Here is a 24,300-nt window from a genome sequence, read left to right on the forward strand (position 1 = left end):
CTAGGTGTGGTAAACAATCGTTCAGCTACGCCTCGCTGTGGAACTCCTCACCTAACCATGTAAGGGGAATCTCCACCTTCGATCAATTTATAGATAAATTATTGACACCTGGAGAGGCGGGACTACAGATGCAGCTCCTTTCGATGACACAGCGTGGAGTTGCATGGCTGAATGAAAGCATCTTTTAATTTTACTATTTTTAGTTTGCAGTTTGTTTCTTCGTTTTAGGCAAATTTTATAGCCTTTCATCTGCTTTACTGCTCAAATTTGGTTTGAAAGATTTATTTTCTCTATATTTCTTCTTCTTTTTCTCCCAAACCTTTTTTTACATACATTGTAACTTAATTTTTTTGCTTGCCTTTAGCAATTTTCATTCTCTTTTCTTTCCTTTATTGTAGTGGTGGTAGGGATTGACCCACCCCATGGCAAGAAGTTTTGCTTAATAAAATATGTTTATCTTTTATTTAATACACTTTAGTTATGTTTTGCTAAATTTTTAAATTCTCATGTAAATGGTATTTATTTTTGATTACTTTTATTATTACATGTATCATTATACATATTTTTTTCTTCATTTTTTAGTTATAACGGCTTTAGTATCGATTAACAATCTTACTGCTGGGGTTTGATTCAGCGTTTAATTTTTATAGGCAAATGCTTAGAGCGGTTAATTAGTATTTAATTTCTTAACTTTTGAAAATTGTTATTTATTGATATGTGTAAACACATTTAATGTCTTACCTGCTCACCTTTGATAATTTGGGATATAATTGTCTGTGATAGTCGGTTGTAAGAGCTCTGTAGAGCTAATATTATTTGTTTATATTGTGTACAATGCCGAGTCTAAATAAGATTTACTAATAAGTAATGCTATGCATAACACGTTGTGACGCGTATGGCCAGCCGTAGGTAAATAAAATTGATCATTCCTGATGATTTATAACACGCCGAACCCTTTAATTTGTTAGTAATGTCGTCGGACATCTCCCCAGCGGCTGTCCTAGGTACGTTAGCGGCGGGGGCTCTCATCAAGCACCTTGGTGCTGCCTACACGGCCAAGAAAGACTTTGTGTACGTAGGCAAGGTGTCCGAACTTTATGTATGGCCGGTGAAATCCTGTGGAGGACTTAAGGTCCAGAGTGGCCAATGCGAGAGTACGGGACTATTCCACGGCGGAGTTGGGGATAGGTACGTATATGTAAATGTTTACCTGTTCACGTGTGATCTTGTACATTTTCACGTGATCAAACGTTTTGATAGAATTCATATATATATGTAATCCCGTACATTATTTAACACTAACAGTTTAAACAACGTGCCATTAACTTCTAATAAAATCGTTTAAAGCCTTAGAGTACAATGCATCGTGATGGTGCACTTATATAATGACCGGGGTTTTCCGATTCTAATTTAACATTGGGCCTATTCGTTGACCTTTATTGAAATGCACAGTTCATTTGAGGCTAATGCTGCTCCCATTCAGTTTTCAATCATTCACTGCATTGTACAATCTTTTTACATTTTAAAAATGTAGCTTATTAGTAAACTAAGTTTACAAACTAATCAAAAGTAGCAGATTGCTCTAAAAAAGAGTTGTTAATTTTATGCAAGTCGGTGAATGACTGGCGAGGGTGTGTAAACTCGGTCAGAATTCATAATGTAGGTGTAAATGATGATGGAGTCATTTATTTTCAGTTTTGAAAAATAAACAAATTAAACATGTCTGTACATGTCAACTTCTAGAGTCAGATGATGTTAACCGCAAACAAAATTTCAAGATTTGGAGAGCTATTCTGGTAAAAACTTTTCTCGCTAGAGAAGTGGACAGGCATAGCCTACTATCCGGTATTCTCTTTAGAGAAGTGGACAGGTTTAACTTAATCACTCTATGTAGTCTAACGGTCTGCCCACTTCTCTGAAGAGAATTAATGGTAAAAATTTAGCAGTGGGTCGGTCAGAAGCAACCGCAAATTAAATTAACGAAAAGCAAGATATATGATTTACTTTTAATCATACATGGAAGAAATAAATATAATTAAGATGAAATAAAAAACAAACTTCCTAGACTTTACGTTTAATTTAAAGGATTTAAAAATAAACTGCTTTTCGACCTCTGATTCGTATTAAAAGGATCGTTGTGATTGAATGAATATCTGGTTTCATTATTTGCATGCATTTTCTTAAATTATGTTATTGAAACCAGTAATAAATATATGTGTGTGTGTGTGTGTGTGTGTGTGTGTGTGTGTGGTCTAGACACGCCCCCGTGGTTTTTAATTCGGAGAGCAAAGTCCTGAGACAAAATGGCATGTTTTATTTGTATATCACATTCTTGAATTTTTTCACTCATATAGAGACGTCACCAGCTGTAGGTGAAGTGTCACGAATTGTGACCAATACGCGGTGCGCGGGGCTGTAGCAGTGAGGGTTCTTTATCGATCTAAGGTGTACCGTGACACGTGACCTTATGTTTACGTCATATGTTTGACCAGGCGTCGGGATCGCTATCTCATCAAGTAGCGAACCATAAAACAGGAGGGAAGGATGATCATTTCTGACAAAAATGCTCTGGTGTATAATATAGGCCTCTGTTCAGTTCAGTTTATTTGCACAAAACCATACGGTTTACAGGCATGTAATAAGTACACCACATACATGTAGAAAAATTAATAACATTCATCTAAATAACACGAGACTTACACATCAATATACACATATAATAATACTGGGAGTACAATGGTGTACACAACACACATTATACCATAAGTTTACTAACAGAAGCATATGTGCATATATATTGTATATACATTATAACATGATACGCGCCAGGAGCATACATTATCTCTATGGGCAGTAGCTTTTTGAAGAAAGATACAAAGATTGTGAAGTTGTTTTCTGTTTCTGCGTACCAAACGTTGCAATATTTAATCTTTTCCTTTTGTATTACATAATTTTTCATTTGTATCGTATATTTTCGATTTGTGTCGTAAAATTATGAAATAATGATCGCGTTTTCGAATAGGCTACAGGATAATCTCCTCGGTCTCGAAATGTTGTTTTGAAATATAATTTAAGCCAACATTTCGAGATCGAGGAGTTTTCCTGCAACATACACGAAAACAAGAACTTTATTTCTATTCTACTACGGTTCAGAAATATACAACCGATCGTTTTCTTATTTAGCTACTAGGAATGAGGTCACTATGACGTCATGGCAGTACATTGTTTTTTGCTGACGGAAAGGGTGAGATAGGGGTATTCTAAACCTATTTTCAAAAGTATTTCAAGTATTTAGTTTGGTGTTAACGGGGTATATCAATTGCTTTGAATACAGTTCAAGAAAAACTTGTCTGTGCATCGCCATGTTTACATGTGTATCGCTATCGGAATACAGACGATTGGTTTATACTGAATGTCAAATGTTCTTCAGTCATTTATGAATTTGTTTTACAACATGATATATTGTTTGATTTTTATGATTATAAAATTGAAGCGTCAGTCATTGACTTTATTGCTTCATTAGCAAAATTCGAATTGCAAACCATCTTCACAAGTCAAGGGTTATTGATACTTCGCACTAACCCTTGACATCAGTGACTTTCAAAAAGTTGGGCTCCTTCTGATTGTTTCCACAAAAAAGTGGGAACCAATGAGAATGCGGTTCTATTTATAACAACGCGAAGCGAGAGATTCAGATAAAAACACGTGTATTGATAACCACTGTTATGGCTATTTCAATCGTTTAAGCAATATTTTCTTAAGCAAAAAGGTTTCCAAACCTGATCTACTATCAATAAACTTATTTAGTGGTGTAAATATTACAATTTCGCGTGTTTATTAATACAGCAGTATGAGATCGCGTCATTTACAAGTATCCATGTACACCATGACCAGATGCAGTGATTTCATTGGATGTTTTATTTATAGTGGATTGCGTAATGGTCTAATTAGCCCAACTTTTATATAGCGACTGATGTCAAGGGTTAGTGCGAGGTAACGAATCAATAACTCTTGACTTGTGAAGATGATTGGAAACGAGATGTGTATCAATTTTCTCATAATCAGTTAATACGTATGAAGATATATCGTAGAATAATAACCGCGGCATTCCTTTGATTATTGCAATAACCGTGCGGTAGAATATGTCCAAGGGGTTGTTTATTTTGATTTATTGTAAAGGATTCTATAGGTCAAGTTTTAGCTTGTATCATGTAGAAAACGAACAAGATATTCTGATGCTTTTTGAAAAAAAAGATAAACTGATCCCTTATTTGTATGCAGGACTAGTTAAACACAAACTTGATATGCGGAGGAAAGTTCAGTAGTATCTATAGACAAGTATATAGGTAAACAAAAGTTACGAAAAACGATTTAAGCCAACGAAATCCCTTGGAACAAACCAAATCAGTAGAAAATCCCTCGGACGTGCAATACGAATGGAAAATTATATAATGCAACTAGAAATTAAACAATACAAACGAAATTTGTTTTTACAATATACATGAAAAAGTATACAATTACAAGTGAAAAATATATACAACACAAACGAAAAATTATACGAATACAAATGGAAAGATCAAATATTTCAAAGTTTGATATGCCATAATACTAGTAATATCGCTTTAATCTTAGTTTTAAATATTTCACTATTTTGAAAATCATAGTAAAGATTTGGTTGCGAGCTGAGCGGCTATGCAAGTCTTTAATTGCTTGTTCCGGTTCTTTCGCATCTTCGCTAGCCAAGAGTGACGACGACATTTCTTTTAAGGAGAGATGATTCTGAAGAGGTTAGTTTGAGGTTAAATAATTCTGTACTGTTTGTTTTGGTTGTTGCAAACGGCTCATGTTTTAGGACGTTATCCAGAAGTAGTACAAGGCATGCAGTAGAATATATTTGTTGTTATATTCTAAGCACCGGAGAAGGGACAATCTATTTAAGGGAAATAACACACCAGACAAATCTGACATGATTTATTTAAACAATATTTTATTCACTAGTAAGTGAATAGAATTGGGCAGCAGGCATAGCCTATTTTAGCCCTCTCCCTAAATCCGACATGGATGGAAAGTGGAGGATATTTACAATTTTAAAAAAAGGATATTTTGAAGTTGAAAAGTTTCGAAATGTTATTAAGTTTTAAAAAATAGTTTTAGTTGAAAGTAATTTGGAAAAAAAATTATTTTATAATTCCTGCCAGACTTAAACCATCGTCGCAAACCACGTCCATTATTCCTGTACACGGGTGCCCACAGACTCGGTAAGCGTGGCTAGCGACAATGGAGTCAAACCCGCGATCTACAGTTCAGCAGTCGACACGCTAATCTACTGGGCTACAGAGCTAGGCAATTAAATTTAAAAGGAATAAATATCATGTATATCTGATATTTATATTTTCCTTTAAGTTTTGATGATGCCTTTATGGTGATATGTTATTTATCCTTAATTAATTTGCTTATAATTGGTATATTTACAATATTGTGCAAAACCATTTTGTACTAGATTAATAGCGGTTTATTATGATGTATAATATATCCTTAATTAATTTGCTTATAATTGCAAAGATTAGTATATTTACAATTTTATGCAAAACAGACTAATTTTGGTGTTAAGCTAGATATTATACATGTCTGCAAATTGATCTATATCAGAACATGGGTTATCGTGTCACAAGATGGCGGGTACGTCACTCAACGACAGGAACCAAAGATGGCGCTCATCAAACTCCATCTCCAAGGCAACACGCTGAGCTTGGATGCCCCAGGAATGCCAACACTGCAGTTGTCCACTGAGCCACAGACAGACAGATCACAAGTCCACAACGTCAAGTGAGTTTATAGATATACTTCCCCTTCTTCATATTGGTATTTCTCTTCAAATAATTGAACCTAGGTAGGCCTGCAATTCTATTAAAGATCTTTGAATATAGGTTCAAATAAATGGTACCTAGATCTGTAATTGAATTACATCTATCTTTAACAGGTTCAGTTGAATTCTACCTATTTTTAAATCAAACGAATTACATTGTACATCTGTATCTATTTCCAGACAGGTGCAGTTGAATCATACATATTTATAAATCAATTGAAGATAGGTACAGCCGATTTAAAGATATATTCAATTCTATAGTAAAGGCAGGTACTTAAAACATACCCATAAAAGTTCTAAAGATAGGTACAAATCACTTATAGCCAAGTTCAATTCGTTTTCATACTATTGAAAATAATGAACGTAATAAATTTTAGTTAAACATGTACATTGATGTAGAAAAACGACATGTCCACTAGTGATGTTCTACTTTTTGGCGTCATTTTGGCAAGACTGTTGTTTTGGTACTTGTGAAATGGGGACAAACATTTTCATGCAAGGTGAAGATAACGAACAGTGATCAATCTCATAACTCCTACAAGCAATACAAAATAGATAGTTGGGCAAACACGGACCCCTGGACACACCAGAGGTGGGATCAGATGCCTAGGAGGAGTAAGCATCCCCTGTTGACCGGTCACACCCGCCGTGAGCCCCATATCCTGATCAGGTAAACGGAGTTATCCGCAGTCAAAATCAGAGTGCCAAGAACGGCTTAACAATCGGTATGAAACACGTCAGACAGCATTTGACCCAATGCGAGGTCGTATTGACGAACTAGATCGTTATAACGACCATAGAATTTGCGAAATGCTGACTTCAATCGAGACTGTTGAAATCCCTGTACCATCAACTTGTTTGTCAGTAGCTTACCTCGATTTAAAAACTGACTATACCCAGAACAAGCTCTTGCATATCGAATTAGTTGAGAGATATAAACACCATATGCAGGTGATAATGGAATATTGCTACATAAATGTGGGAAGTTGACGATGGAGAAGCTGAAATCATCCCGTTTGTCATACAGTTGAGTTGTCAGTTTGCCGTTAATGTCTACTTTCAATAAAATATCTAAGTATGAAGCAGAAGTGGACGACTCTGTGATGTCCTTTATTTCGAGCTCACAGGGATATATCAAATCGACATATGTATTTCATACAATATTTGATTTAGTGCAGTGGGTTGGCCACAAGGCTGGAATATCATCGACGAAAATCAAGCTGGCTTGTTTTATGGAGATTGCATAATTATGTAAAGTGTTCTAAGATGATGTGATTTGGTATTCAGGCGGTCATTTCATTCGTTCTAAGATACACAGGTTTAGATTAAGAGATGCAATATGGGTGTATATTAGTGTAATTGATGGTCATAAACATTGTCGCTAGCCACGGTTACTGAGTCAGGTAGTACCTACCCAACCTCAAACCGTGGCTGCATGATCAACCCTCGATTTTCATGAATATTTATAAAATGACGCAATAATTTGTTTGACCAATCACAGTCACAATAACAGATTTCCAATATTTTAACAACTAAAACATGCAGTATTTGTTTACAAGTAATAACGGATAAAAAGGTTGCAGAAGCAAGTAAAGTTTATAAATATTTATTAAATGAAAATCGCATTAACAGCACTTGTAACTTTTGTGTTAATTTCTCAAACTTGATGAGGAAATTCGGGGTAAAGTGGATGCGATGAAACCTGAAAGACTAGAGTTGATCGAACAATTATCTAAAGAGGGCGACGTGGAATTACGCCTATTGTATGATAAATTTGATATGGTGAAGTCAACAAAGAAGTGTCCATTCGTTACAACAGCTAAAAGGTGTCCAGTTTGTTCTCAATCGGCAATCCTCAGATTATCCCACTACGAGCACGCAATGAACTCCGAATTATTTTCTTTCCACTAAAAAAAAAATATCATGGAATCTCACCGATTGGTTGAGTAATGAACATAAATATTCATGAAGTCGAGGATTATAATGATCATACAGCCTTGGCATTTGACTTAGTGTAAACGGAGACAATAGACGTGGCTTGCGACGATGGGTCATGAACTACTCGGTGCAATCGCGTCAATTAGCGCTCTTGTGCTCTATAATTACTATATACTGAAATACGCTGTATATTGTTGGATAGAATTAAAGTGGACACCACGGAGTTTTTGGACTGCGGAGAAAAGGCCGCCGCATGGATCAACAAGTACCTCGGATGCCAGGGGTTAAAGGTCGGCTTCTCCTCTCCAGACATTCACAAAAGGGACGCAACCACGGCCCAGAAACTGTGGGAACACAACGCTCAAAAAGGCGATATGGTGAGAATGATTCTTGAAGTAGAAGTTAAAGCAGGAGTTAGCGATATTTTCTGCCTCCGAAGAATTTCTTTTTGTGTATGGTGACCTTGATCTTTTTAAATAGTTTACCATTATAAGGTGCCGCCCAAAGGCAAATTCCGCCTAAATCACATTGACATGGTTTGTAATGTCACAAAAAATGCAATTACACAAACCAGAGCGCGGTGTTGTCTCTTACTTCTGGTGAATTGCATTCTATTGATGCTGGTTAAGACGTCTCTCGGGATTTATAGAAAAGCTTAATGTTTCTTCCACAGCTTGCTTTCTCGGACTACTCAAGTTATATGTTGATGTCTTCCAAGTCCATGGACGTCCTCAATAGCAAGCTCGAGAAACCAGTATACATCCTCAACTTCCGGCCAAATATCGTCGTGGATGGTTGCGAGGCGTTCGATGAGGTAAAAGTGTATCACCGACTTGGTGTGCATATCTTGGACTTTATACCACAAGTCTCAAAGTAAATCAGAGCACAAATATTTCGTTAAATTACAGGAAAAATGGAGTGAAGTGAAGATTAGGAACGTAAAATTCAGGAATATTGACGACTGCACCAGGTTAGCCAACAATTTTTCGATCTACCAGAGGGCGCGCTACGCATAGCTTCACTTTCGTGTTGGAGCGCAGTGTAACACGCCCTCTGGTGAGAGATCAGAGCGCACACTCATTCTACCACATGTAGAATGATGTAAAATGTTATGATTTGCCTCAATTCTATTTCAGATGCCTCCTAACGACTGTAGATCCTTACACAGGAGAAAAATCAAAGGATAATGAACCCATAAAGACATTAAGAACGTAAGTGTGTGGTTTAAATTGATGCACACTTGTGTTAAATGTCCTGTTTAATATAATTCGAGCAGAGGTCGGTGCATATGTGACACTTATAGATCTACATAATGATAACAAATTTGATCTGCTGTAAAACTGTTGGCATTGGTTTGATTAGGTTTCGATGTCGATCTCGCTACGGTCCCAAGCCTGTGATGGGGATCTGTCTAGCTCCCGATTCTCTGGGTGGCGTAAGTGTTGGAGATGAGGTTTACATCAAATACAAGTGACCGACAACTCCCAGATCCAGCGACTCCGTACTTAATATACAGCTGTGCTGTCTTGGCATAATTTTGTATGTTTATAGAGAATTAAAGTATATTACTTTAGTGGTATAAAATTCTCCATTTTGTCTTGTTTTTCCTGTTGACAGTTATATATGCATTTTGCAGATATAACTTTACCCATTTTCCCGCTTTTGGCCAAAAGTTTTGAATTAATCTGTGGTATTTAAGGATCTCATCAATTTTATATTATTGATCACGTGGCAAGATGAACGATTAATCGTCTATGGGTCCCATTTTACAACGAATTAAAACTAAGTTTTGTTGTTACATGTACATGTATATGAAACAGAAAAATCATTATTAAGGACTATTTTTTATGAAATTTGTTAGACGTCAAAATTTTGGTCTTAGTAGTAAATTCTGTTGTAAAGTGGACTCCTGTATCCGTTTTCAAATTACAGAACGCTGTAGTTTGTAAAACTTATACGGTACCAATTTCGATGCGCATTTCGACAAGTAATGTCTCTTCAGTGATGCTCAAACCGAAATATTGGAAATCCGAAATAACAATAAACTTGTAAGAACTAAAAAAAAAAAAAAAAAAAAAAACAGTGCCAAAGACTGGAGTCAAACTCGTCTAAGGATCAGAGCTATGCATGAGGGAGATAATCCTTAATTTTGAAATGAATTTCTAAATTTTATAACAGCAATTGAATATACATCCGTATTTTCAAGCTAGTAACTAAGTACCTAGCTACTGGGCTGTAGAGACCCTCGGGAACTAACAGGCCTCGACCCAGGGGTTGTAATGCAAAACTTATACGGTACCAATTTTGATGCACCAGATGCGCATTTCGACAAATAATGTTTCTCAGTGATGCTCAAGCCGAAATATTGGAAACCCGAAATAACAATAAACTTGTAAGAACTAAAAAACAAACAAACAAAAAACACCCAAAACAACAAATCAGAGTGTGTATCATGATTTATTAATGTGCATTGGTTTCGGTGATCGATGCGTTTCCATTATGAATACAATTCAGGGTGCTGAAATACAGAAAAGTGAAATTAAAATTATGCAATTCTTTTATTGAAATAACATGCAGAATCTACTTAAAGTTGTTTGCGTTTCTTGATATCAAATACATTCAGGAAGATTTTTATATCAACAAATATTCTATGCAATACTTTTGCGTATATTCATGAAGTTTGTTTTAGTATTAAAAGATGTTTCTGTTGTTTTTAAACTTTGGCAAACAAAAAATCTAGCTTGAAGGCCACGAACTTTAAACAAAAACGAAATACTATCAATCCGCTGTAAGTGCTGAGTTTCCTTTCACGTACCTTTGCATGTTTGATTGGGAATAAGACTTCTGAGGTAGTCGACTGTGCATCTTTGACATACGTCATCACTGATGGAGATGAAAGTTCCCTCATTAGTAACTTTGATGCATTCTTCGATCGTCTTGCCACGTGACACCAGAGATCGCCTGCCTCTTGTGGTCAGCACTGCTTGTATTTGACCTTCCGATGATGCCGTCACAATCGAGTATTGACATTTTGCCAAGATATCAGACTGATACTCGCAATCCCCGGTGAGTTTAATGGTTGATCCACAAGTACTGTAGGTAGTCTGCAATCGGCATTTTTCACCTGATGTAAAAGTACAGGAATTATTTCTATCAAGGTAATAAGACATTGACTGTAAAAAGTATACCAGCAGACTTACAAGGTTACAATGACAATGTAAGGTGTCGTAACTTCTTCGTCTAGGCTTTAACATTTAGTATGACGATTTAGTGCTCGTGACCTCGATTTTCATGTTTTGCATCCACCATTGATTAAGTTTCGTTCCCCTCTCCATCATTCGTGGGTCCATTCCTACCAATTTGCTCGTTCTCATGAATAATTATTTGAATTTACTGCCCAGTCAAATTGTTTATGGAAAGAGGAACGAAGAGTATTTAAGCGTGGATATCCAATGATGGATTTGTGCATTATCTTGAACAACTCCACAGGTTGTATACGTTAATGATTCAGTCTCTGCGCAGTTTACGTTCGCGCAGTGGAACATTATTTCTGTGTCGTAGAGGGATTCAATAGTAGGGCAAAAACAGACCCCTGGACACATCAGAGGTGGGATCAGGTGTCTAGGAGTAGTAAGCATCCTCTGTCGACCGGTCACACCCGCCGTGAACCCTATATCTTGATTAGGTAAACGGAGTAATTCGTAGTCAAAATCGGTGTGTAAAGAATGGCCTAATAATTAGTATGAAATACGTCAGACAACATTTGATCCGATGACAGGTTGTATTGGTAAATGTGATCGTTATAACGACAGTGGAATTTGCGAAATCCACTTTAAACGAGACTTTTGAATCCCCTGAAACATCAACTTATTTGTCAGTAGCCTGCCTCGAGTTAAAACTGATCATACGTAGAACATGCTCTTGCGTATCGAATCAGTTGAGAGACATAAACACCATATGCGGTTGATAATGGAATATTGCTACATAAATATGGGAAGTTGACGATGTACAAACTGAAGTCATCCCGTTTGTCATGAAGCTGAGTTGTTAGTTTGGTGTTAACATCTATATTTATTAAAATATCCAAGTATGAAGCAAATTTGTAAAAGAGTGGTGTCCTTTATTTCGAGAAAAATGAGCAGTGTCTCTATCCATGAATATCCGCAAATGATTGACTAAAAACGGAAATGGTGTGTTATTTATTTTACTTTGGACAGACAAACAAGTAAAGATCCCCCTTTCTTTTGAGTACAATGGATATAAAAAGAGGCGTCCCAAAGAAATGTCAAAGAATAACATCATTAGGCGGACACATCATAACAATATAATCATGTACACGCATGTATAGATGCAAAGTATAGAATTTCATTTGCAAGATGTGAAGTGTATTTGGTAAGCCATTATATCACAGCTGCCGCTATATGTGTACACGCATATTATTTGATATGTCCTGTAACGTCAAATTACTCCCATGAAGGTTTGATTGCCACTATAACACTTGGCACTTCGATTTCGAGAAATACTTGATCTCCTAAGTGCTAACAATTAATTATATCATAGCTCTAATCTACCCATGTTAAGTTTTGATAAATTGTTGGTCATAAGAATCTATAATGTTATAGTAATCTATGATAAGTCGTTATAATGTATAATATTGTAAGAACCCCTTACAATCCATAAAAATTGTAACTTATGATAAGTGTCGGTCACGGTGGCCCAGTGGTTAGAGCGTGACCGGAAGGTCATGAGTTTGAGACCCGAGTTAAACCTAGATGTATAACGAGGATGTGAGTGCTCAAAAAGCTCGGCATTTAGAGTGTTAGGCGCCGGCATGATAAAAACCTCCCTGCTATAGTCCTAAACAGCTGATGACGTCTCGATATAAGTGAACAATTCTTGAAGGGACGTAAGACAATCAAACAAGCCTCTACTAAGTTTTAGAACCCCATAGTTTATGACAATCTATTATAGTAATGATGATAAGTTGCAGATAGAACTAGTAATCCATGATGGAATTATACAAAACCTATTGGTTATGATAATATATGATGTTACGATAATCTATGACAAGTTATTATGGTACATAAACCTATGGTAAGTTACAATAATCGATAGTAATTTATGATACTAGTTACATCTTATGCGTTATGAAAACCTATATCAAGTTATAGTACTAGTGACTTATAATAAGTTATAATACTACTAATGTATGATATATATGTAATAATTTATGTGCTTTGCTTCATACCTTGTGTTCCTGATGGTTCCTCTGGAATCAATGGAAAATCATCAACAGGTTCATCGGTTCCTGCAAAATGGAAATTTCCTCACTGTTTTGCAAACTGTGAAAGCGTGGTCAAAGTTCAGAATAAAATGATTAATGATACCAACTTTTACATTCTTTTTTACCATCTCCCTCGAAGCCACGATTACATTGACATGTAAAATCTCCTAAAACATTCCTACAGCGCGCTTTTTTGTGACAGTTCAAGTGACGTGTGGTTAACGTCATCTTGTTGATGCCCCCTTTTCTCACGCACTTTTGGATAATTTCGCAGTTTGTCAAAGGCCCATAGGAGTTAAGCTGCAAAGATCAATGTCAATCTCACCATCTGTGTACTCAGAATATAAAGAAATGATTTGAAGTATTATTTTTAATGATCAATATCCTTACTGGGAAGTACTGATCGTTATAGAAACATCCACACTCGTCCTCCAGAACACACTTCTCGCCACTCAGGACGTAGCCATCCGCACACTCGCATCCTTCCTGTGGAACTGTGTCACATTTGGATTTTCCCTCTGGATCTGTGCAGGTGCGTGGGCATCCAACAATTGCTGGGTTGTAGACAGAGTTTTCTGGGCAGGTCAAAGCTGGAATATCATAATTCCGGGTTAAGGAACTCGAGGACAATGTTTTATGTACTCTTTTTCTATCAACGATAAATCTTCATGGTTCTAACATCTTTTAAATACGTAAATTTTCAATGGAACCATATTTACTTAATATGTCGAGCTAAAGCGACTTTAATAGTAATGAAAACATATTTTCATGAAATACAGTATATAATATTCTTACGACAGAAGTCTGATTTCCTCCAAAGCACTTTCCCAAGTCCTTTGGTGAGACACATTTCGGCGAGTGACTCTCCGGCCATGCAGGCGGACTTCATAGCAAATGCAGGTTCATCCTCATAAGAACATACGTCGTCAACACAAGACTCGTACAACTCTTTCGCCAAATTTTCATCAGCTTTGATACAATTTGCAAATGGTCCCGATTTATTCAGTAAGATGCCACAAAATTCCTTTGATGCTGCTCGTTTGGACCAAAACGACGAACACTTGAAATCAGAATCTGTGGTGGTACATCTACAAGAAATAATTGCGACGCTCAGCTTCTTTCAATGATTTAGATTTCAATTTGAATATGTATACATGTACTCAATGTTTTACTTTTCTCCGGGCTTTGCCATATCGTCGAACACTTGGTAACTGTCTCCTATAAGTGAGAATTTATTGGGTCTTGTGGACACATCATCACCGGCTTTCGTTCTTAGGTCGTCCTTCCTTGAGTTACAGTTGCCACAAAGTCCCGTTAGATGGCCACCATACTGTTTTGGCACAGATAAGGAAACCGAGTGCACACCATCAAAACTAACAACAACTCCACAAATCGTGGTGACGGTAATGTAACGCCCCTTTGTCGTCACCTTGTATATACCATTTGGAGATGTCCAGGGTGCAAACATTTTTATACCATTAATCTGTGAACAAAAGAATACAATTGCATCACTTTCTTGACCCATTAACGTTATATTTATGTACACAAACTTAGGATCTACTATTCCTTACTATTAAACGCTTTTCCTGAAGTAGACGTATATTGTATCCAGGGACTTTCACGTCCACTAGTCGTGTGAAGGACACCTTGGCGTTCTGATGACGTTTGACGTTTTTGACCTCCACGTTGAACGAACACTTGTCGGTGGATTTGAACTGAGACAACGTGTACTTACATTCTCCCATAAAGTGGATCATCTGTCCGTCAAATGTACGGTAGTGAGGATCACCTGTGGCCATGCACGTGCAAGATTCTAAAATTGATATTGAAGTGGATAAATTAAAATATTTAGTTTTTTGATGATGTACTGATACTAGCTTAGCATCAAACATTATTGTTACATACACATATCTACCTTGACACGAAAGGATTCCGTCACCAAATAGTCCATTGTTACACTGACACATTCCATTGTCACATCTGGCATTCTTATGGCAAAGATATTTTCCACCGCACAACTCTGTGAATCAAAGAAAAGCCGAGAATCAAAATTTCATGTTCTTGCGAAAGGCAAACCAGCATACAAGATACTCTATATGAATACAGATCATACTTTTACACTCATTGACTCCGTCTCCAGAGTAGCCCTCCTTACAGACACACTGACGAACACCATCATTCATTCCACATAAGCCATTGAAGTGACATCGTGTATTCACACTCAATACTTGTAGAAGCGATTCCCCATCTCTTCGGATGCATTTCTTTGTAGTGGTACAGTCATCTGACACAATGACGGCATTTAACTAAAATCAAAGTTTATTTTGTACCCTGGTGTTTCTACTTGACACTTAAAGAAGTGTGATGCCATTTGTATTCTTCATCAATCTCAAGAGAGGTATTCATTTCAGCATTTTCCATCAGAAATAAGAGTGCGCTTTTTAAATCAGTAAAATGAAAGATGTGGAATGCTATTCGTAGTTTATGATATGTACATGTATTTATGGAACGTCAAATTGACAAGGAGATAAAACATACTGGAATATAATCTCCGTTTGGTGCCTGGCACCCGCATTCCGTCTCTCGCACACAGCTTGTCCCACTAAATAAGAACCCTGGCAGACACTCGCAACCCTCTGTATTTGGGAGGCGACAGTTATCAGGGGCACCTGGTGACGTACATGTAGCGGGACAACCACTGACTGCGGCACTATATCTCTGGTTAGCTCCACATTTGATGGCTGAAACAAACAATCATGACAAACGTTCTTTTACTGTTGGTCGTGTAGTTAAGTAACGAGATATTAATTTGAATTTAGAGCAGCGCAAAAGACTCGGGAATGCTATTTTCGAATATTTTAATCATGATGGAAGTTGAATTTATTAGCATTAATTTAGGATGACATATTTGGAATGTCATTATTTGTGTATTGCAGATACGTCTTACGACAAAAAGCAGACGATCTCCACTGCACCATAAAACCACTGGTCTCACAAACAGCTTCAAGTCCTTCTGCTGCTCTACAAGACGCTTCAGATCTTTTCTTAACGTCATCAAAATATGAACAGACGTCGTAAATACAGGATTCGTACATCTGAAAAGCCAGTGTGGGTTTGTAGGCCAAACAAATATTGAAGGGAGAACTCCTTCTAGTCTTTGGATTCAGGTATCCACAGTGATTCTTGTCAGTAGCCACTGCTAACATTTCACTGGAACACTGCACATCATCTTCGAAAGTTTTACACCTGTTTAGATACGAAAAATTTGTATCTTACACAGAAAACACATTTTTGGTCAATCATTTAAACAGAGGAAACTTAATTTGTAAACTTTTGTCGGGAATAACTTTATTCTTATGTGGTAATTGTAGAGTTTTATCGAGAATGACTCCATTTGTTTCATAATGATTGTGGATTCTTATCGAGAGTGATTAAACTCTTACGTGACTGTGGAACTCTTCCGGAAGTGACTAATTTCTTACGTGGAGTTTTATTGTGAAAGACTATTGTTACGTGATAATTGTGGAGCTTTATCGGATATGCAGTGATTATGTAGTTTTATTGGAAGTGACTAGATTCTTACTTGGTGGATGGTTTGTCTGAGTCGTCAAATACTTCATAACTTTTCCCAATCAGAACATATTTGTTACTTTTCCAAGACACATCTACGCCTTCTTTTGTGCGATAATCATTCTTTCTACCATCACAATTTCCACATAATCCCTCCATCTTGTTGCTATAGGATTTTGGAACACCTACTTGGACCACCGACTTGCCATCCCAATTCACGTATATGTTACACTTTGTGATTAGTTGGATAAATCTACCACTGATCACAATCTTCAGGTCCCCGTTATTTTCTGATACAGGGAGGAACTTCCTTTCTCCATTGATCTACATGTATATATTTCACCAATGATAACTATACGAAGCTTTGAAAAATTTCTGCTGTCAGTTTGTAATGTGAACTTGCTGTCAGTTTATAATGTGAACTTTATCAAAATGATTTAAAATCAGATTACAGAACTGAGGTTGGAATTCGACGTACATATATACATGCTCGTTACTTACATATACTTTACGATTAGGGGCTAGCCGCACGACTTTGCCGTATATTTTAGCATCCACTGTTCTGGTGTAGGCCACACGCCGGTTTCTACCTCGGTGTTCATTTTTGACTTCCACACTGAATGCACAAGGATCATTCCTCGTAAGGGACTTGGTCATCGTGTATTTGCAGATTCCCATGAAGTGAATCATTTGGCCGTCGTACGTCCTGTAGTGAGGGTCTCCACTTGCACTACACGTACACATTTCTACAGAAGATAACCATTGAAGTATGCTTGGCTTTGATGTAGTTTATTTGTATCAACCACTCAGTGAATTCAATTATACAAGGAACAAGTTTATAATGAAAAGGTGGGAAAATATTTAATGCTTTACCATCGTTAGATAATAATTTGTTTCAAGAGTCAGAGGAAGAGCTTAACAGAAATAGTACTTTCGCAGCTGTTTTCTCCATCTCCAAACAATCCTTTCCGACATTGACATCGTCCTTTCTTACAGGCAGCCTTCTTATGACATCGATATTTACCACCACACAGAGCTGTAAAGAGTGTGATCTGGTGCACTCACAAAGTTGTATAACTCATACTCCGCAAACAATATCCTCTATCGAATTAAGAACTCTTTACTTACGCTGACAAGATTTCTTCCCGTCCCCAAAAAATCCTTTTCTGCACACACATTTTCTCTCTCCATTTTCATCCAGTCGACATTGGCTATTCCTATGACATCTGAGTCCAGACGAAGTTTTCACCAAGGTGGCTTTCCCACGAATCAGTTTACATTCATAGGTCTTTGCACAGTTAGGAGCCTGGATCTTGCTTCCAATCTACGATTGATAATGTAGCAATGAGAACGTTATACCGATGCATTCATTAGGCTTTCTAAAGAAAATGCGAAATATATTTTGGTTAAATAGTGGTTTGTTTTACGTCCTATAGAGAATTTTTTCACTCATTGATACGTCACCAATTGTAGGCGAAGTACCACAAACTTAGCCCTATGGTGAAAGAAGAGAATGAAAGGTGAAGATAACGAACAGTGATCAATCTCATAACTCCTATAAGCAATACAAAATAGATAGTTGGGCAAACACGGACCCCTGGACACACCAGAGGTGGGGACGGGTGCCTAGGAGGAGTAAGCATCCCTTGTTGACCGGTCACACCCGCCGTGAGTCCTATATCCTGAACAGGTAAACGGGAGTTATCCGTAGTCAAAATCAGTGTGTCAAGAAAGGCCTAGCAATCGGTATGAATACTTTGCGCTACATATGTTAAAGTTATTTGAAAATACAATGGTTCAGCATGTTACATATTTTCTTTATTATTCCATCCCGTTGACAATTCTAGGGAATGAATAAAGAGTGTATGCATGTATTCTGATTAAAAATTTGAAAACGACTTATCAATTGAAAATGAATTAAGTATATTCTAACAATGTATTATTTTGTTTGCAGTGTCAACTAGGACTGGTAGTTACCGGATAGTAGTCCCCTTTGTCATTTTTGCACCCACACTGACCCTGTGGTACACATGCCCCGTCACTAAGAACGAATCCCGCCTTACAGAAACAACCTTCCGTTGGGTCTAAAGTACATGTGTCCTCAGAGTGCGGATCCAGACATGTAGCTGGACAGCCCGAACCACTGGATCGGTACTCAGCATTTTTGTCTTCACATTTTAGGGCTGGAAAGAAAAGGGCAATTGTCACAAACACAGTCTTAGAGTACATTGAAGAAATGTATGGTGAACCTATCTCATTGTCATATATATGAAGAATGTCTGATACACGAACTGGAAAATCCTTTCTACCAGTAAACATATATCTGACGTATCAATAACAGTGTATTAAGAAACGCTAAATCTAAAACGAAAGAAGGCATCATTGCACGTTTTCGAAAAAAACTAAGCTATATTTAAAACTTGATTTTGGAAGAGAACTTGTGATGAGTGAACCATTTCTCAAGGATTTGAACTCACAATGGAAGGTTTATCAGAAAACCCTCATCTCTCTCAAAAACATTTCATCTAGTGGGCCTTTTTGAAATTTAATAAACGTGACATACTTTCGAATTAGGGCAATTTAAAAAAAGGTGTGTGTGTGCAAAAGGTGAAGATAACGAACAGTGATCAATCTATCAGATATCAAATTTCGTTAAAGACAATTAGTAGTAGTCGATAATAAAATCATTTGAGCTGTCCATAAATATCAACAGTCCAACGTACGACAGAATCCCTTGGTTCTCCATTTCACCATGATCCCGTTGTCGGCACAGTCCTCAGCAAACGCCTCCACCGCTTCACACTTGGCCACTTCTAGACCGCTTCCCTCTAAAGAACACACGTCAATACGACACGACTCAAAGTACTCTTTGGACATGTCTGGAAATTTGGTGATGCATTCTGCAAATGGACCCTCTTTATTCTGAATCCAACCACAATATCTATCTCCAGCCAAAAGGTTGGACATTTTCGCATCACATGTGAAAGCGTATGGTGTGTCCTCTTCGGTCTTGCATCTGGAGAATTTAAACTTAATCATAATGATAATTATGGAATATTCAACAATAATTTAATTGTTATTGTATTATAGTCTCTGATTGGTCAAACTCAAACTAAGATATGTAATTTATTTTGTATAATATGGTCTGATATGGGGACACCCCTGTCAGAACAACTTTTCTTCCTTTTCTTGTTTTGATTTACATCACAGTACTGTTGTAGGCCTTCTATCAAATTGAAAATCAACGTATACAATAAGATACTACTGTGTAATGTAGACTGTTTTCTCGATGTCAAGCAAGACGTAACGTTAAAATCTATTTCCAGTACTTAAATCACTGTGGTAAAATCAATACCTTTTTCTGTATGATATTTGAATGCTAGTTTGAAATAAAGATAACATATTCGAATTAATGTCATATCAAGCAAATATTGCACTATTCATTTTGAAATACACTTCTCACTGGGGAATGGGGTTGCTTAATCCGCCTCTCCAAGCCAAAAAAAATATGCATCACATTTTATCAAATGACGTCAGGTCACATTTACTTGTGAAAAGGTGAAGATAACGAACATTGATCAATCTCACAACTCCTTTGAAGAATAAAAAATTAAGAGTTCGGTAAACACGGACCCCTGGATATAGCAGAGGTGGGATCAGGTGCCTAGTAGGAGTAAGCGTTTCCTGTCGACCGGTTACACCCGTCTTGAACCCTATATCTTGATGAGGTAATCGGAGTAATCGGTAGTCAAAATGTGTGTAAAGAATGGTCTAACAATTGGTATGAAACACGGCAGACAGCATTTGACCCAATGACAGGTTTTGTTGGCAAACTAAATCGCTTTAACGTTACATTCGTAGTCTACACATATCTTCTACTATGAAGTTCGTAACAAACTTCACCTTCAATAACTACTTCTTCAAATTTGATAAATATGCCTAAATTACATGTTCCGTAAAACCAAGAGGACTACCTTCACAGCTCGAAGGTTCGTCGTTGGTTGCTAAATGAATCCTTGTGCGCAGCGAATGATTTGTATTCTTTATCAGTGTTTGTGTATATTTTGACACACGAAGACTTGCATTTTTATCATTTTGCATTACATTAAAAGGAATGAATTTAATGTTGGGGCATATTGTGTGATATAACCTGGTTTGAGTCAGTGTACACCGTAATCGTCTCATACGCATACATTCGATCAATACATAAACAAGTAACTTTAAACGATATATACTGTTGAAACCTCTGTGACATCAACTTGTTTGTAAATAGCCTGCCTTGAGTTAAAAACTGATCACACGCAGAACAAGCTCTTGTGTATCGAATTAGTTGAGATATATACACACCACATGCAGGTGATCATTGAATATTACTACATTAATATGGGAAGTTGACGATGGAAAAGCTGAAATCATCTTGTTTGTCATAAAGTTGAGTTGTTAGTTTGCCGTTAATATCTACTTTCAACAAAATATCTATGTATGAAGCAGAAGTGGACGACTCTGTGGTGTTTTCTATTTCGAGTTCACTGGGATATATCGAATCGAGATATGAATGAAAAGGATTATTGCTAGTAGATAAAACGTCATCGATACATCTAAATGTCGAGTTAACGACCAGAGCAAGAGATTATTTCTTCTCATTTAGAGGCATTTGAATGAATTGTCTCATGCAAAACCCACACGGCACCAATTTTGATGCACCAGTTGCGCATTTCGACAAACAACGTCTTTTCAGTGATGCTCAACCGAAATGTTTGAAATCCGAAATAACTATGAAGTTTTAGAGCTAAATATAGCCAAAAACAGTGTGCCAAAAAAGTGCAGCCAAATTCGTCCAAGGATAAGAGCTATGCATGAGGGAGATAATCATATGAATATAAAAACAGATCAGATAGCAATGGAGTACAATTCGTGCCCATGGGGATTCCAACAGACTGTTGGAAGACCTAGTCACCAACGACTTTGAGGATATTGTCAATGAGGAACTCCAGCATCTTTTTAATACCAATTTTAGAGTACTTGTGCGTAGAATCAGAGTGATTTTGAAACAACGTAATTTTTACAATGACTGATAACTGAATATTTCCGTTTTTCATTTTTGTTGGAGAAGCAACTGTCTATGATATAAAAAAAGTCTAGTCTTTAATCTATCGTGAGGAATGGTCGAGTAAAGTGGTGAAAAGTCATGCGTTTTGATCTTGTTGATTTGAAAGAAGTTTTGTGATTTCAAATCTATCGAAGTTCTTTAGAATTTATAATCCACATTTGATTTACACCACTCCTGGTGTATGTTGTGGCACAATACGTTTGAAGTTTCTCCTTCACAGCTGTTGATAATTGCGTGAGGAGCAAAGATATGGACTTGGTAGAACATTTACTGGATCCAGCAATGTGTCTTTGTAATGATTTTTGTTAAGTTTAGGAATCCAGTATAAGTGCGGTAATTCAAATCCATTCGTCACATTGACTGGTATATTAAATGTGTTTAAAACTGAATGATGCTTTTGAAGGAAATGGCAGTTCGAGTACAAGTACGATTACCAAATGTAGAATTAATGCAAAGTTCGTTGAAAATACAATTGTAACGAACCTTGCAAAGACAATGTCGTTAAAAGCTTTGTCAGTTGGAATGAAGTGATTTGATTTGACAAAGCTTCTGTTAATGAATACATAGGGTAAATAATCAAAAACAGAAAGAAGGTGGCGATAATTCGTATTCGAGATTTATCAAAACTTGATAAGAATATCATAGGTAATTTTGATTCTTTATTCTATAGGATGCCTTAACTATTACCTCTTTCCTTCGTCATCCGTGTCATCAGACACTTCATAGCTATTACCAATCAAAGAGTACTTCAGTTTCTCCCTGCTTACGTCACGTCCGGTGCTGGTCCTCACGTCATCACGTTTACCGTTACAATCTCCACACAACCCAGTCAACTTTCCTCTATATGTACCGGGTACCGTCACTGACACGGCATGGACACCGTCAAAGTTCACCCGTACTCCACAGGAAGTCCAAACCTGGACATAACGTCCGCTTCGGAACACCTTCAGTTTACCGCCAAGTTCATTTACTGGTAAATACTTCTTTTCCCCGTCAATCTACGAAGGAATTGATCACAAAACCCTAAACTTGATGAGATATTAAAGATAATTTGTTTAAAATGTGTTGATGGTACCGCCATATACAGTACATTTAAATTCTACTAATATAAAACTATTGCTTTTAAATAAAATAACATTCATTTTTATGTTGAATCCTTAAGCATGAATTTACCATTGCTACACCCTTAAGTCGTAAACTTATTTTTTTCCCTAAGATGTCCAGGTCCACTTGTCGAGTGAAAGCAACCCGCGTGTTCTTGTTTCTGTGTTCGTTTTTCACGGTGACCTGAAATCCACAAGTGTCATTCGAAGTCGTTGATTTGGTCAGCGTGTATTTGCATGTTCCCATAAAATGGATCATTTCTCCATCATATGTTTTGTAGTGAGGATCTCCCGACGCCATACAGAAGCACGATTCTAAGAAAGGTGAAGATAATTAACAGTGATCAATCTCATAACTCTTACAAGCAATACAAATAGAGAGTTGTGCAAACACGGAACCCTGGATATACTAGTATGAGAGGTGAGATCTGGTGAGGAATAGGTTTAATTATTTCATCTTAAAAACCTTTCATTCTACATACGTTCCAATTAATGTACTTTTTTCCTTACTTATGTCTAAGAGAATCCGGAGCTCCTTACGTTTATTTTATTCACTGAAAGATTAAATGAATATCTTTATCTTGCTAAATTGAAAATACAGCATATTGAGAAAGGATTAAGTCTCCAAGAATATGCTTCGTGTACATTTTTCTTTAATCTGTTCCTTGATCAGAGGGTCTTAAAAAATGCTATTCTAACATTTTAGTTTCCTATCACAAAATACAATTTTCCTTTACTCACTTCATTTTCTGATTCATAATAAATGTAAAATTAACACCGTTTAAAGATTTTGTAGTGGACAATTTTCGTAGTTTCATTTTTGGAAAGGGGGGATAGATAGCATCAATGACTGTGAATGACATTTTAATTATACCAGTAAATAGAATATGCATTTTGTTTCCCCCATAACACCAGCTGGGAAAATGGATACTTCAGAGTTTGGAATATTAAGATAGTGTGAATATAGGAAAAAGTTGTACACATTAAGTTACTTACTTGTACAAGAATTATAACCATCACCATGGAAACCGCGCTTACACACACATTTGCCTTTGCGACACGAAGCATTCTTCGAACATTTCTTTTCCCCACAAAGTGGAGTTTTCAGTTTTGCTGAAATGTTTAAAGCAAAGTTTGAATCTTAGGAAATCTAGATGGCAACACAGCAGTGATATCAGTCTCCACTTTAGCAAAATTCATCATTAGAAATATAATCTTACGCAAACAGGAGCGGTCTCCGTCTCCAATATATCCTTTGTTACAAACACACGCCCTTTCTCCCTCTTTATTCAGTCTGCATTTGGCATTCCTATGACACTTACGACCGACAGATGTTCTTTTAAACGAAGATACACCACGAGTGTTTCTGCACATGTAGATTGACCCACAATCAGTAGTTTGTAATTTTGCCCCCACCTGTAATGAAATC

The 24,300-nt window shown here is 36.9% G+C and overlaps 2 protein-coding genes across 2 annotated transcripts in view; one reads left to right on the plus strand and one right to left on the minus strand.

Annotated features, from left to right (window-relative positions):
• Positions 1 to 761: 761 nt before the first annotated feature.
• LOC125650677 (mitochondrial amidoxime-reducing component 1-like) lies at positions 762 to 9,393 on the plus strand. The gene is made up of 7 exons (XM_048879150.2): positions 762 to 1,188; positions 5,650 to 5,826; positions 8,007 to 8,181; positions 8,478 to 8,618; positions 8,713 to 8,774; positions 8,941 to 9,015; positions 9,167 to 9,393. Exons 1-7 carry the CDS (start codon positions 971 to 973, stop codon positions 9,276 to 9,278), a joined length of 960 nt encoding a protein of 319 aa, XP_048735107.1. The 5' UTR covers positions 762 to 970; the 3' UTR covers positions 9,279 to 9,393.
• Positions 9,394 to 10,242: 849 nt separating this feature from the next.
• LOC125650676 (IgGFc-binding protein-like) overlaps positions 10,243 to 24,300 on the minus strand; it is a 28,772-nt gene continuing 14,714 nt past the window's right edge. Inside the window, exons 22-43 of the mRNA XM_048879141.2 lie at positions 24,092 to 24,287; positions 23,868 to 23,984; positions 22,942 to 23,186; positions 22,456 to 22,766; positions 19,382 to 19,674; positions 18,636 to 18,841; positions 17,787 to 17,982; positions 17,590 to 17,694; positions 17,160 to 17,404; positions 16,672 to 16,982; positions 16,036 to 16,334; positions 15,627 to 15,829; positions 15,202 to 15,394; positions 15,004 to 15,108; positions 14,660 to 14,901; positions 14,261 to 14,571; positions 13,884 to 14,176; positions 13,479 to 13,678; positions 13,196 to 13,388; positions 13,053 to 13,112; positions 10,620 to 10,928; positions 10,243 to 10,322 (exon numbers count right to left, since the gene is read on the minus strand). Of these exons, the coding sequence (XP_048735098.2) occupies positions 10,315 to 10,322; positions 10,620 to 10,928; positions 13,053 to 13,112; positions 13,196 to 13,388; positions 13,479 to 13,678; positions 13,884 to 14,176; positions 14,261 to 14,571; positions 14,660 to 14,901; positions 15,004 to 15,108; positions 15,202 to 15,394; positions 15,627 to 15,829; positions 16,036 to 16,334; positions 16,672 to 16,982; positions 17,160 to 17,404; positions 17,590 to 17,694; positions 17,787 to 17,982; positions 18,636 to 18,841; positions 19,382 to 19,674; positions 22,456 to 22,766; positions 22,942 to 23,186; positions 23,868 to 23,984; positions 24,092 to 24,287 (4,641 nt within the window). The 3' untranslated portion in view covers positions 10,243 to 10,314. The remainder of the gene's footprint in view (positions 10,323 to 10,619; positions 10,929 to 13,052; positions 13,113 to 13,195; positions 13,389 to 13,478; positions 13,679 to 13,883; positions 14,177 to 14,260; positions 14,572 to 14,659; positions 14,902 to 15,003; positions 15,109 to 15,201; positions 15,395 to 15,626; positions 15,830 to 16,035; positions 16,335 to 16,671; positions 16,983 to 17,159; positions 17,405 to 17,589; positions 17,695 to 17,786; positions 17,983 to 18,635; positions 18,842 to 19,381; positions 19,675 to 22,455; positions 22,767 to 22,941; positions 23,187 to 23,867; positions 23,985 to 24,091; positions 24,288 to 24,300) is intronic.

Source organism: Ostrea edulis, chromosome 5, assembly GCF_947568905.1.
Source record: "Ostrea edulis chromosome 5, xbOstEdul1.1, whole genome shotgun sequence".
Lineage (NCBI taxonomy): Eukaryota > Metazoa > Mollusca > Bivalvia > Ostreida > Ostreidae > Ostrea > Ostrea edulis.